At 44.9% G+C, this 15,160-nt stretch overlaps 1 protein-coding gene across 1 annotated transcript in view; it reads right to left on the minus strand.

Annotated features, from left to right (window-relative positions):
* TTC39B (tetratricopeptide repeat domain 39B) overlaps positions 1–1,745 on the minus strand; it is a 129,430-nt gene extending 127,685 nt beyond the window's left edge. The window contains 2 exon segments of the mRNA XM_043566468.1: positions 1,489–1,689; positions 1,691–1,745. Of these exon segments, the coding sequence (XP_043422403.1) occupies positions 1,489–1,689; positions 1,691–1,732 (243 nt within the window). The 5' untranslated portion in view covers positions 1,733–1,745.
* Positions 1,746–15,160: the final 13,415 nt, after the last annotated feature.

The raw sequence follows: 15,160 nt of genomic DNA on the forward strand, positions 1-15,160 counted from the left end.
CATTTTGCCAGGGCCTTGCATGCCAGATATATAAATACTTAATATATAACAGACAGCCATAAAAACTTTTGAGGAAGGGAGTGTATGTATGGCCAAAGCGCCATGAAAGTGTTACTACCTTGATTAAAGAAAAGAACTAAGGAGGAAAGAAAAACAGGAGGCTCTAGGTCATACCACAAAGACAGCCTAAAGCTATAAATAAAGAAAGGTTGTCATGGATGAAAATAGCAACAAATATGCTATTTCATCACTTGCCTTTATGTGTAGTGTAAAAGTTTCAACAATAAATAAATAGATGCAACTTAGCAAATTGTGGCTCATTGTTTTGTGGTCTTGGGGGTCCTCATTGCAAGGGACTGGCTGTAAGGAAGGTTCTCAATGACCCGGCTTGCCCTCTTGCCGGTCAGCCGTGTAAAGGAGCTGTAGTTTGGTTTTTGTTTCGTTTTTATATTAAGGGCTACACTGAGAACACAATTCGTTGTCAGGAGTTTTCCAACATGAAAGAGATGGGACTGGAATCTTAACCCGCCTCCTCCAGATCTTCCACTATTGCATCATTTGAAACTAAACCTCCTCCAGCAGCGACTTGTAAAATTCAAGTCAGGTAAAATGGCAGCAGCAGCAGCAAATGTGGGTGCTGCTGCCGGCCTCAACTTCCAGCGCAAGAGGGAGCGTCTCTCCGGAACTGCCAAGTGCGGCTGAAAGGAACAATCAATAAATCAACAGGTCCAGCGCGCGCGCCAAAGGGTGCTCAGACCCCCGCGCGCCCGCCACCGGAGGAAATGGCTATTTAAATACAGTGGAGAAGTGAAGCGGCCGGAGTCGGTTCTCTCCCGTCCACCACCGCCACGGCGGACCTGCGTGGGAAAGGCCCGTGCCCTGTGGACTGCGGAGAAAGCACCATTTCCTGGGCTGCTGCTCCGGTCCTGCAGCCCTCCGGCCCCTCGGCAGCCCGTGCCCTGTCCGCTCGCGCAAACACCCCTGGGGCTCCTTCCTCAGCCTGTCCTCCTCCTGTCACCGACTGAAGCCTTTCGGTTCTGCCACCTGGAAACTTCCACAGAAGTGAGATTCCACAAACCCCGAGGGCCAGTATCGGGACTTCAGGGTCAGACCTCAAAAAGCCCAGGCGCTCCTGAACAGTCTCAGAACAGCCCAGGGCTGCGAGTCCCGCGCTCCCGCGCACTCACACCCAACCACCCGCCGACCCGACGTGGTGTCCTCTATCCCACGACCCCGCGGTGCCGGCGCCCCAAACTCCGCAGCACCTCCGCTCCGAGCGCCCTCCTCGCGGCCGCAGAGAAAGACCTCCCAGGCCGGGTGCCCTCCCCATCCACCCCCCCCCCCCCCGCAGCCCCTGCTCCTTCCTCCGAACCGGAGGCTGCCTGTCCCAGACTGGGGACCAAGGGGGCGGACCCTGGCCGTCCCTGCCGGGCTCGCTCATCCCTCCCGGACTCCAGGGACAGTACCCGCACCCCCACCAGCCAGTACCTCGTCCGCCTCCAGCTCTGCTCCGTTGCCTACGAGCGCCATGTTCCTCCTCAGGCTGCAGCCACCCAAAACCCAGTCAGGGAGCTCAGAGCCTGTGAGGTTTCTCGACTCGGGACTCAGCCCAGCGCCCGTGAGGGAGGAAAGGGGCGGCCCCGGGCTCCCGCCGGGTCGCGGGCGGGGCCAGCGCCGAGCAGAGCGAGTGCTTTCCCCGCCCCCGGCGCCCGCAGACCAGCAGAGCATCCATTTCCCTAGCCCGCGCCAAGCGGCCCGCCTCGCCGCAAGCTCCGCCCCCCGCAGGCCTCGCCCCGCCCCCCCACGCGACTCAAACTGAAGAGTTAACCAGGTTCCCGCAACGAGTCTCCGCCCCCCGAGTGGGCGGGGTCACCCGTGGGTAGGGTCACTTGGTGGGCGGAGTCATCTCGCAGGCTGAGACTTCGGTGGTTTGGCCCACGTTCTGGGCGGGTGCTTGCCGGGGCCCAGCATAGTGAGCTCTGCCGAGGCGTGGGGGCGGGAGAGGATGGGGCTCTTGGTAGCCTGGAGGCAAGAGAGCGCCTAGTTGACGAGATCGAGGGCGCGCCACTCTACAGGCCGGTGGAAGCGTCCACCTGGTCCGTGGGCCGATGCCAGTCCTCTTGCGTCGCCACGTGAGACTCACAGATAATGGGGACCAGAGGGCAGCCCTGGGTCACTCAAGATCACTTGTCACCCAGAGGCCTCTGTCACGCCACGTGCCCGAACACTACGTCAGATAGAGGCACGCTGTGTTTACTTCTGTGTATGTTTGAAAAATAAAGGAAAATCCACGGAACAGATATTTATATAAGTTGGAGCTCCTCTACCCCTCCTCCTACTCCCCTGTCTCGATTATGTCCGCATAACATCCCACACTGACTTTTGTGGCCCCAAACACATGTATCTAATTCATGCTTGAACTGTAAGCTGTATGAGGGTTGAGATGCTGTCCACTTCAAGGCTGTATCCTCAGCACTAGAACAGTGCCTTGCACATAATAGGTACCCAACAAATATTTGCTGGCTGAGTTTGGAAATTCATTCTTGCTTCTAACATGTAATAATTAAACTATCCAACTAGAAAATTAAAAGCTATATTTTTTAGGGTTGGGGTATTTTTTGTCTGCTTTGTTTCACACACAATCAAATTCGCCAAGTTTAATTCCATGACAAATGTTTACAAAACACCATCCCAAAAGTTCCCTGTGCTCCTTTGCTGTCATTCATGCCCCCTCCCCCCTCCATGGCCTCTGGCAACCACTGGTCTACTTTCTATCACCATCGTTTTGACTTTGCTAGAATTTCATATAAATTGAATCATAGAGCATGTGGTCTTTTGTGTCTGGTTCGTGAAAGGCTATTTAATGGTCATCCAGTGATAATCATAAAAATAGCTAACATTTGTTGAGTACTTACTATAGGTCAGGACTATGCTGAGCACCTCATACATATTATCTCATTTATCCTTCATAACCCCATGAAGTAGGTACTGGTATACTACAGATGAATAAATTGAGGCTCAGAGAGTTAAGTAACTTATTTGAGGTCGAACAGCTCAAGGTTAAAGCAAATAAGGATGCCTGAATCTGAGCTCCAGCAGTCTGACTTCAAGGGGTAGCTTTTAACCATTGTTCTGTACTGCCTCCAGACACTCTCCCTCTCTTTCTCCTTATTTGTTTCAGTAAACCAACTGCCCACACATGTCTATTACACATGTTTTCAATAAATCCCCTTTGCATCCTTGAAACTTGCTCTACAATGGTTTCTATCCCATGAACAATGAAAAAAATAGGTTAGATTGTCCTGATGGTTGCACAACTCTGAATTTTCTACAAATCATTGAATTGTATGCTTATGGGTAAATTTTATGGTTATCTGTATTCTCAATAAGGTCATTTTTTTAACTGGTCATCTTCTCTCTCTTTTTTTTTAATGTTTATTTTTGATAGAGAGGGAGATACAGAATCTGAAGCAGGCTCCAAGCTGTCATCACAGAGCTAGAAGCAGGACTCAAACTCCCATGATCTGAGCCAAAGTTGGACACTTAACTGACTGAACCACCCGGGAGCCCCAACACCTTCTTTAAAAAAAAAAAAAAATTAGTTATTTATTTTTTAGAGAGAGCGAGCCAGCAGGGGAGGAGCAGAGGGAGAAGGAGAAAGAGAATCTTAAGCAGACTCTGAACAAGATGACCCAGGGCCCAATCCCTTGGCCCTGAGATTATGACCTGAGCCAAAATCAAGAATAGGTCGCCTGACTGAGCCACCCAGCTGCCCCTGGTTAACACATTCTTTGGGTGCTCTTAGAATCAAATATATGGGCTAGAAGGGAACTAAGAGTCTTTTAATTCCAATACGCCTGAAAATTTCCATTCCTCCTCCCCTCCACCCTCTTTTCTGTTTATGCTTCACTTTCTGAGGCTAGATTCCCGTCTGGGTCCAGATTCTACTCTATTACTCACACATGATTCCACTTTTTAAAGTTCATTGGTTCCTAAATTAATATCACATCTTTTTGACATGAAACCATCTCATTGGTGGCTTCTCCCTCTCCCATATGCTTTGTTATTGTCTTACAAATTTCATCTCAAATTTTGAAGAGATACAAAAAACTTGGCTCTAGATTTGTAGTATGTTGATGTTATAATGAGAATCAAGTCCAATTTTTTAGGAAATCTATTCTTATAAAGTTTGGTGGGTTTTCTTAAAAAATCAGGGATCATATCTGAAGCTCTGTATGTTTTTTTTAAACAGTTAACATTTTAATGTATATTCTTAGAGGTTTTCTATGCTTAACATACGTTGTTCCAATGGAATCATTTTGGGGTGTTTTTTTTTGTTTTTATTTTTATTTTTTAATGTTATTTGAAACCAGGTTAGTTAATATGTAATGTAATTGTTTCAGGAGTAGAATTTGGTGATTCATCACTTACATATAACACCCAATGCTCAAGGCTCTGTATGTTTTAAATTCACGTCACTAGATAAGCAACACTCATATTTCTAAGGAAGCCAGTTGTAAACACTAAATGAATATATTCTAGCCACTGGAACATCTAATCAAATTTGCTTTGCTCCTGGCAGATGCCAACTTTCTCTGCACATGTAGGATTCTACAAGATCATGAGTCACAAATATAAAACAGATTCTTTCAAAAACCAGAATGGATTCATTTTTGCCACAGAATTCATTGCCAGTTTGCTGATAACATTGTACTCTTAACAGTCAAGTGAGATACTCAAATATTTCATTTCCCAAAAGTAACTAATATAGAGATTAAGCAAGAGCAAGTGCTTAATTTTTTTTTTTGAAGGCACACCTACTGACAGCTGTTTGGATTTCAAAATAATTCTAATATTGCTCACAATCTTATCTTTGGCATTAACAGATGGAGCATTTTTTTGTTGATACTTGACTTAAAAAGAAGTTGTATCTTCATCATTTGTGTAGTGGGAATTTTGTTTAGAAACAAAAATTTTTAGATGACCGTAACCACGAAATAAGTGCTCATTGTAAATTGCACATTTGTTAATGGCTTTGCCTCACATTCATATCTTAGCTCCTGGAGGAGAACTTTCCCTTCTAACATAGCCTCTCCCTCTCAATTACATGCTCCCATGTCCTCCTAACTATAGCACTTTTTCCTATCTGAACTATCTTGCTCATTTGTTTATGTGTTCTTGGTCTATCTCCCTCAACAGCAACACCTCCACACAGACACTGTAATGTAAACTCCCATCAGGAAAGGAACCCTGTGTTTTGTGTTTATAATAAAACCCCAGTGCCCAAAACTTAAAACAGATACTTAATGTATGGTTATTGAGTGAATAAATGAAAGTATAAAAAAGCTCATAGTACACAGAGCATTTTGTTTAGGCCTCGTAAAGCCAATGCTATAGCATAGTAAGTTTTTGTAAAGAGGACAGAACCAGTAATAATGAGGGACATTAAAGATGGCAAATTACGTGAAATACAAAAAGTAAATACTGTTTTTCTTAGGATAAATGTGCAAAGCATGATAACTGTCTCTGATGCCAACTCATTTTTTCAAAATTATATAAGCATTTAGAGTTCCCTCCATGACCTAAAAGGGATTAATTCATGTCTCTGGGAGAGGCTTAAATGCTAGGGGAAGAAAACTCATCATTTAGTGGAGGCTGAAATATCCCTTAAGAATATCCCTATTCTAGGCATTTTGGAGCTGGGTCAACATTCAGTTTACCAGTTTATCAGTTCTTTGTTTTAAATATATATGTAAATATAAATATATATTTATACATTATATATTTTTTATGTTTCTAAAATCTTTCCAATCATCTTCCTATTTATTTTCCCTACGTCTCTTTAAATTATATTAATCTCATTTTTAAAATTTTTTTCATATTTATTTATTTTTGAGAGACAGAGAGAGAGAGACAGAACGTGAATGGGGGAGGGGCAGAGAGAGAGGGAGACGCAGAATCCGAAGCAGGCTCCAGGTTCCCAGCTGTCAGCACAGAGCCCAATGTGGGGCTCGAACCCACAAACTGCAAGATCATGACCTGAACCAAAGTTGGACGCTTAACCGACTGAGCTACCCAGGCACCCCTAATCACATTTTTTTCAGATGAGGAAAGGTATTTAAAGGGAAATGACTCTGGACGCCTGGGTGGCTCAATCAGTTAAGTGTCTGACTCTTAGTTTCAGCTCAGGTCATGATCTCATGGCTTTGTGGGTTTGAGCCCCACATTGAGCTCCACACTGGCAGGACGAAGCCTGCTTGGGATTTTCTCTCTCACTCTCTCTCTGTCCCTCCCCTGCTTGTGCTGTCTCTCTCTCAAAAAAAATAAACTTTGGGGCGCCTGGGTGGCGCAGTCGGTTAAGCGTCCGACTTCAGCCAGGTCACGATCTTGCGGTCTGTGAGTTCGAGCCCCGCGTCGGGCTCTGGGCTGATGGCTCAGAGCCCGGAGCCTGTTTCTGATTCTGTGTCTCCCTCTCTCTCTGCCCTTCCCCATTCATGCTCTGTCTCTCTCTGTCCCAAAAATAAATAAACGTTGAAAAAAAAAAATTTTTTTTTTAAAAATAAATAAAAAAAAATAAATAAACTTTAAGAAATTAAATTATTAAACTAAATTGAGGGAAATGACTCAACAAAGGCATGTGCCCTTTCCCCCTTCTGCCTCTCCTCCTTCCCACAGCCCAGAAGAGAGATGATATGTGACAGTTGGAGCCCCTGCTGTCCTATTGAACCATACCTTGAGAATGGAAGCCAAAAATTATCATGGTGGAATAAAAAGACAAAAGGAGTCTGGATTCCTGATAACAGTGGAGCTGCCCCAAAAGTACCAATCCCACATTTACGTTACGTGAACGATAAATCCGTTATTATCTTGCTTAAGCTACCATTATACTGAGTTTTCTGTGATATGCAAACAAACCTAAATCTAAACGTACACGTGTCTAATTCAAAGTGTTATTAGATGCTCCACATACCTTTCCACTCATCTAGCTAAAGCATTTGTAACTTCCAGTCGGTGTGGGCTTGGACAGGTGGGCTTGGAGCAGTTTGGCAGCCCAGGTACACCTTCCCTCCTGAGGATACCTCCCCCAAGTCCTCTTTCTCTGGGCAATATTGGGCCTTCTTTTCTGGCATATCTCCCTTCACATTGCTGGAGTCTTTGTCCTGGAAGTCCAAAAATTTTCCACGTTCTGAAGGATACTAGCATCTTTGTTTAGTGAGCTTCTCTTTGTATTTCACGCACAGCTTTAGTAAACCAGTCATTATCTTTGACCATCTTCAATTCTGCCCTCACAGCCTCTTTTAGGCCCTCTTTTAATGCTTCTCATTGGGCCCTTTGGGTTTATACCAGGCGGTTCCTACACTCACCTAGAGGAGGAGTCACAGACACAAACCTTCTCCATAAGGCTTACATACAGTGGGGAGCCTGTGCTGACAGCTCAGAGCCTGGAGCCTGCTTCGGATTCTGGGTCTCCCTCTCTCTGCCCCTCCCCCACTTGTGCTCATGCTCTCTCTCTCTCTCTCTCTCTCCCTCTCTCTCTTTTTCATTCTCTGTCTCTCTCTCTCTCAAAAAAATACGCCTTGGAAAAATTTTTTAAGACTTACATGTAGCAACATCTATATTCTGAAATCAGTTTTGACTCAGCACTATAGTAATTAGCTCTAAGTGTCTCAAAAGCAGTGATTCTTAAACTTGAGCATGCAACAGAATTGTCTGGAGGGCTTGTTAAAACACAGATTGCTGGCCCAACCGCCAGTCTCTGAATATCTAGGCACAGGGTGGGGCCCGTTTGCTGCTGCTGCTGCTGCTGCTGCTGCTGCTAATTCAAGAACCATGCCTTGAGAACCACTGTTCTAAATTGTGGTAAGCAACTTGAGTCCTTTGGGCACAAGCAGCCTACCCGCCAGATAGAGCCCCCACCCCCACCCCAAGAGTTCAGGATGAGAAACTAGGAAAGTGCTTTTTGCTGCTACTTAGGACACAAGGTCTAACATTAACATGCCATCTAAATGAAAGTCTGTGACAGTTTTCTCCTTGATAGTCTTCCCACAACTACAAAGTCTAGGTGGTAAGAATATCCCTTTATTTTCCATGGGATTCAATAAAACCACTTTCATATCATTTTTCACACATTTTATTTTTATTTTTTATTTATATTATTTACTTATTTATTTAATCCTAGTTGACCGGTGCAAAAAAAAGGTAGATGCACGGGGGCATGGGTGGCTCAGTCGTTAAGCGTCGAACTTCACTTCCGGTCATGATCTCACAGATCGTGGGTTCAAGCCCCGTGTCAGGCTCGGTGCTGACAGTTCAGATCCTGGAGCCTGCTTCAGATTCTGTGCCTCCTTCTCTCTCTGCCTCTCCCCCACTTGCTCTCTCTCTCTCAAAAATAAATAAACATTTTAAAAAATTAGGGAAAAAAAGCCAGTCACTGCTCCAAGTGAGCCTGACTCCCACCTGTGGTAAAGCCTCATCTCCTAGCTCCTTGAGACCTGGATTTGTAACCTTTGAACAATGCACTTCAATTCTTGCACGTTTTTTGGGCATGTCAAATAGAGAATAGGGTGTTAAAGTACATAAATGCTGGAATTCTAGTAGCTGGACTGAAAGAAGCCATCCTTGACCTTCAGTTATGATGGAATGTGGGTGGTGAGTGGAAGGAGCCAAGTAGGTCATTTTCCATGTTCCCAAATTCCCAGCTATCACAAGTAATTTCCCTCACCATGCCATACCAGCTAATGTGCTTCTGGGAAGAAAATGACTTTGAAGGTGAAATCATTTATGCTATTCGATATACTTGGTACTGCCTGTATACTGTCTCTTTGATGTTTCCAGCTGACTTGGAATTCCCTGTTGGTTTCCCAACAGACAGCTTTATCTGGAAACACATTTAAACATTGAAAAGCAGGCTCCTGGGGCGCCTGGGTGGCGCAGTCGGTTGAGCGTCTGACTTCAGCCAGGTCACGATCTCGCGGTCCGTGAGTTCGAGCCCCGCGTGGGGCTCTGGGCTGATGGCTCAGAGCCTGGAGCCTGTTTCCGATTCTGTGTCTCCCTCTCTCTCTCTCTGCCCCTCCCCTGTTCATGCTCTGTCTCTCTCTGTCCCAAAAATAAATAAACGTTGAAAAAAAAATTTAAAAAAAAAAAAAAAAAAGAAAAGAAAAGCAGGCTCCTGTAGTCAATAACACAACTTTGTATGGTGACAGATGGTAACTAGACTTACAGTGGGGATCACTTCGTAATGTATAAAAAATATCAAGTCATGGGGTGCCTGGGTGGCTCAGTTGGTGAAGCATCCGTTATGGATTTCAGCTCAGTCATGTTCTCATGGTTCGTGAGATGAAGCCCCACATAAGGCTGTACGCCGACAGTGTGGAGCCAGCTTGGGATTTCTCTCTCTCTCCCTCTCGCTGCACCTCCCCACCCCAGTTCACATTCTCTCTCTCTCTCTCTCTCTCTCTCTCTCTCAAAATAAATAAACATTAAAAAAATATATATCAAGTCACTACGATGTATACCTGAAAGTAATAGGATAACATATGTCAATTAAACTTCAAATAAATAAATAAATAAATAAATAAATGGAAGGAAGGGAGGGAGGGAGGGAGGGAGGGAGGGAGGGAGGAAGGGAAGAAGAAAGAAAGATAGAAAAGGTGGGCTTCAGGGTGATGGCTCTCAGGTGTAGCCTGGGATCCTCTGACCACCTCAGCTGTGCATCTAAGGTCAGAGGCAGCACAGTATTATTTCTGCAGGTCTGAACTGCTCTCTCGTCTCCTAAGCACTTTGATGACAGTCCTGTGAGGTAGGTAGGGCTTACGTTACACATGAGAAAACTGAGGCTCTCTGATGACTGGCCCCAAGTCACTACTGAGTGGGATATATACCATGTGAAGGCCCTTTGCTGAAAGGTATTTTTCAGGGATATAACCATTGCCTGGAGGCAATTAGGAAAGGCTTAAATACCCCAAATCTGCCTCAGTACCACGAACATGTCCCAGAAATCTGTGAGCTCCTCTACCACCGGCCTCCCACCATACGGGCTGTTAGTTTTGTCATTATCAGGTAATTCCAGGCCTTTGGAGACATAGACCCTTGGCAGACTCAAAATGTACTTTAATGGCACTGTTCATGCACAAAGAATCAATAAAAATCATAGATGTCACACTGCAAAGAAGGCTGAAATAAGCCCAGAGAACTACTTCCGAGGCTAACAACTCTTGACCCAAAAAAACCTACCTAAATGCACTGAAGAGAGACCCAAAGAAGGTAGATTCTGAAGCTGTTGGGGTCTCATACTTACTCTGTGACTTTCTTGTTTTTTTATGGTTTTAGCCAGAGGACAATCTGTACAGTCAAACTGATTCACAGAAGCTGAGGACAGAGTGCAGAGCCACCACCACCGCAGCTGGAAGTCGAGAAGAGTTACCCAGGAAAGGGAAGGGGTAGAGGGGAAAGCTCTGACTTCTGGGGGCATGAACTCTTGCCCCGATCTCTGACTGTCCCCCAAGGCCATGCACATGTGAGGCCAATGCCAAGCGGCCTGGCTGATCTTAAAAGAGCAGAAATGAAATTTCAGCAGCCACTGGCTGCAGGGGAAAGTGTTTATGTTCATGTCTAGCCAAGTCAACCGATTAAAACATAAGTGACCTTGGAGATTACTTCATAATGTATGTAAATGTTGAATCACTGTGTTGTACATCTGAAATGAATGTAATACCATGGATAAACTATGCTTCATTAAATAACAATAATAATAATTCAATACTCTTCAGGGGATCTAAAAGAATCCAACTCAAACTCTGGCATATTTGATTCTAAAAACCATCTTCCTCACGGGGCCCCCGGGTGACTCAACTGGTTGAGCAACCTACTTGATTCCTGCTCAGGTCACGATTCCACCTGCGATGGGCTCCATGCTTAGCATGGAGCCTGAAGAAAGAAAGAGAGAGAGAGAGAGAGGGAGAGAAAGAAAGAAAGAAAGAAAGAAAGAAAGAAAGAAAGAAAGAAAGAAAGAAAGAAAGGAGGGAGGGAGGGAGGGAGGGAGGAAGGAAGGAAAAAATACTTTTAAAAACTATCTTCCTCACTGCTGCACTTTATCTCTTTATACTCTATTTAAGGGATCTCTTTTCAAGCATTGTAGGTGGTGAATGGGAAAATTAGCACATCTTCCTTAAAAAAAATTGACAACAAGTATCAAGAGTTTAAAATTTTAGGGGTGCCTGGGTGACTGAGTCGGTTGGGCATCCAACTTCCACTCAGGTTATGATCTCAGCTGGTGGGTTCAAACCCCAAGTTAGGCTCTGTGTTGACAGCTCAGAGCCTGAAGCCTGCTTTGGATTCTGCCTCTCCCTCGCTCTCTACCTCTCCCTCACTTGCACTCTGCCTCTCTTTCTCTCTCTCAAAAATAAATAAACATTTTTTAAAAAGAGTTTAAAATCTTGCGTAACTTTGCACTCAGTAATTCTTCTCTATGGTCTTACCTTGTAGAAACAGACAAGAGTGCAAAGATATATGGAAAAAAATTTTAATTGTAACACTGCTTTTAAATTTTAAAATTGCCGGACCAGGGTGCCTGGGTGGCTCAGTCGGTTAAGGGTCCGACTTCGGCTCAGGTCATGATCTCACCGTCTGTGGGTTCGAGCCCCCCGTCGGGCTCTGTACTGACAGCTCAGAGCCTGGAGCCTGTTTCAGATTCTATGTCTCCCTCTTCCTCTGACCCTCCCCTGTTCATGCTCTCTCTCTCTGTCTGTCTCAAATAATGTTAAAAAAAATAAGAAATAAAAAAAAGTTTTAATAAAAATAAATAAATAAATAAATAAATAAAATAAAATAAAATAAAATTGCCGGACCACCTGGGTGGCTCAGTCAGTTAATGGTCCGACTTCGGCTCAGGTCACACTCTCGCAGTTGATGAGTTCGAGCCCTGCAACGGGCTCCATGCTGACAGCTCAGATTCTGTGTCTGGACCCTGCTTCAGATTCTGTGTCTCTCTCTCTCTCTCTGCCCCTCCCCCACTCATGCTCTGTGTCTCTCTCTGTCTCAAAGATAAAATGAACATTAAAAAAAATTTTTTAGTTGCCTGTTAACTATCAGATAGATGAAGATAGAAAATTTGATAAAACGTGTCGTAAAGGGTTATTATTGATAACGGGACTGTCACTGTTACAGTTGTAGGAAGGACAGGTTGGCAATAATCTATCAAAATTACAGAATGTCAACAAGCCCACATCTGGGAATTTATCTTATGGATACACTCACCTATATGTAAAACTACCTGTGCACAAGGTTACTCACTGCAGCAATATTGGTGATAATGCAAGCTTGACAGCTAACTAGCCAACAACAGATTAGCGAAATACTTTGCGATGCTTCCAAACAATGAGGTAAAATAAAATACATAAGAATAAGGAAGCTCTTTAAGCAATGATCCAGAATCATCTCCAAGATACATTATTTAAGTGAAATAAGCAAGGCACGAAACCGTGTTAATTGCTCCCCAATATTCTTTCACGCTTCTTCCACAATCCTCAGCCAGATATTTGGTCATCTGGAACCACTGCCTTTTCCGGAGTCCCCTACAGTTGGGCATGGCCGTGTGATTGGGGACGCTCCTCAATGAAGCGGGAGCGAAAACGGCTACATGGCAGTTTCCAGGACCCTTCCTTAGACCCAGGGGTTCTGTGACCCTTCCCTTTTTTCTTCATTGGATACACTCCATCCTGCTGCCTGGACAATGGATCGTCTCATGCTGATTCATGATTATAGGAGAAAGAATCTGCATTCTCCTTGAAACTTGGGCAAGTGCCAGTCCACATTCTCTCGGAATTTTACACACGGGAGAAATAAACTCCCATCTTAATGCTTAAGTTACAGCTACTGTGGGTTTTGGTGTTAGTTGAAGTCGAACCTAACCCTAGCTCTTACGCAGGTATAAATATTGCAAGGCTTCTGCGACCTATGACTAAATTGCCCTCCAGAAAGTCTGTGCCAAGTCGTTCCGCAGTGAGTACGATGTGAATGAGGAGAGGGCTCTCTTTGCTACACTGGGCCGTGTCCCAGATGCCAGATGCCAGCTGTCTTCTGAATCCAGAGACAGAGAGAAAGGATCCACAAATGTGACGTGGATGCCAGGACAGGCAGAGGCACTAAGATGTTGCGACCGGTGCAACAAACACCGAGATCGGGGTCCTGAGGGTAGGGGAATGTAAGAAAGAAAGAAGAGAAGCCAGTTTGGGAACAGGAGGGTCCCCTGGGCTGATGGCCCAAGGGACGGCTTTATTGTTGCTGTACACAATCTTTTATATCAAGACTCTTATGGATCAGGTCATTCTAAGAATAAACAGGTTTCACATGATCGCTGCCAGCCAAAACATTTAGTTCTGTGTACCTTGTGAGCTTTCTAAACGGGTCACAACAAGACCTTGTTGATAGATTGCTAGCAAAACACAGTTCCCATGTTTGTTTCTCTTTGACCCGGGGTAGAAAAAGGGGGGTAACATTACTGCCAACACCCACAGACCACAGGCTTCAGGAATTAGCTTTCTCAGCCTTGACAAGGCTTTCGTATGCCTTTGCAAGTGGGGGAACGGGAGGGGGAACCACCGGGTTGGCTGAGTCAACAGGGAGCCGTTGCTCGACCTGGTCTCAGCCTGGCACCGGGGTCCGGCCTCCCACACTAAGACCAGCAAGAAGGAACTTCAAAAATCCAGGCTTTCCTTCCTGACACTGGTTTCACCTAACCAGCCTCCCTTCCTCTTTTCACTTTCGGCAGTTGCTGGAGCCCTTTGTTCTCTTCTATTCTGAGTCCCCTGCCATATCTGACCCAGACCTAGTCTCCAGTGGGAAACTAAGGATTTGGATACCGGCCCCCTCAAGCAGAGCAGGAAACGGCAGCAACCACTCCCCCAGTATCTGCTTCAGCCTGGTGAGTACAGCACTGGCCAGCAGGGGTGGGGCTCACTGACCCACAGTCGAGACTGGTATACCAAGCAGAAAACGATAAGATACGTACAAGCAGGAAGCAACTTAATTCTCTCTCTCCCATTGCCCTTCCTTGCTGGTTGTGTTATTTTCTGCTCCTACGGGGAAGGCGCCGTAGCATGTAACATCACTCAGAGATGTTCTATAATCCAACCTCATAATCCTAAAACTCCAAATGTCATTCAACTTAAAACTTCCTCCCACCCCGTTTCAGGCTTTTGCAACACAGGAAAACAGCCCGTTCTTACTTTTTCTGACTCTTCCTTCCCGCCTCTGTCACTAGCTACACTTTTGGGCCCCTTATAGGACAGATGTTGGGGGATACAAACTTGCAGTGACTGCTAAATAAATCCTGGGGATCTAATGCGCAGTATAGTGAATATAAATAACAATCTTGTATTACAATTGTCAAACTTGAGAACAGACGCGAAGTTAATTATTCGGACCACTAAAAAAAAAATGATAATTATATAATGTGATTGAGGCACTATCAACTGCTACAATGGCGATTACATTATAATACATAAATGTATCTGGGGCACCTGGGTGGCTCAGTTGGTTAAGTGCCTGACTTCGGCTCAGGTCATGATCTCACGGGTCATGGGTTCGAGCCTCATGTCAGGTTCTGTGCTGACAGCTCAGAGCCTGGAGCCTGCTTTGGATTCTATGTCTCCCTCTCTCTTTGCCCCTCCCCTGCTCACGTTCTGTCTCTCTCTCTCTCAAAAATAAATAAACATTAAAAAAAAATTTTAAATGTATCAAATTAACATGTTGTACACCTTAAATGTATACAATATTATATTTTTAAAAACTTTTTTAACATTTATTTTTGAGAGACAGAGAGAGACAGTGCATGAGCAGAGGAGGGACAAAGAGAGAGGGAGACACAGAATCCGAAGCAGGCTCCAGGCTCCGAGCTGTCAGCACAAAGCCTGATGTGGGGCTCCAACTCACAAACCATGAAATCATGACCTGAGCAAGTTGGACGCTTAACTGACTGAGCCACCCAGGCACCCTTATACAACATTATATTTTAAATGCACTTCAATTAAAAATAAAAACAAGTAAAAACTTAAAATTGGGGGACCCTCCAGGTCCAGAAAATAAAGGAGACAAAAGCTCTAACTTGACTAATACAGGGGCCCTCTTTGTGTGCAGATCACAAATGTTGAGACTTCTTCTC

This window comes from Prionailurus bengalensis, chromosome D4 (assembly GCF_016509475.1).
Source record: "Prionailurus bengalensis isolate Pbe53 chromosome D4, Fcat_Pben_1.1_paternal_pri, whole genome shotgun sequence".
NCBI lineage: Eukaryota > Metazoa > Chordata > Mammalia > Carnivora > Felidae > Prionailurus > Prionailurus bengalensis.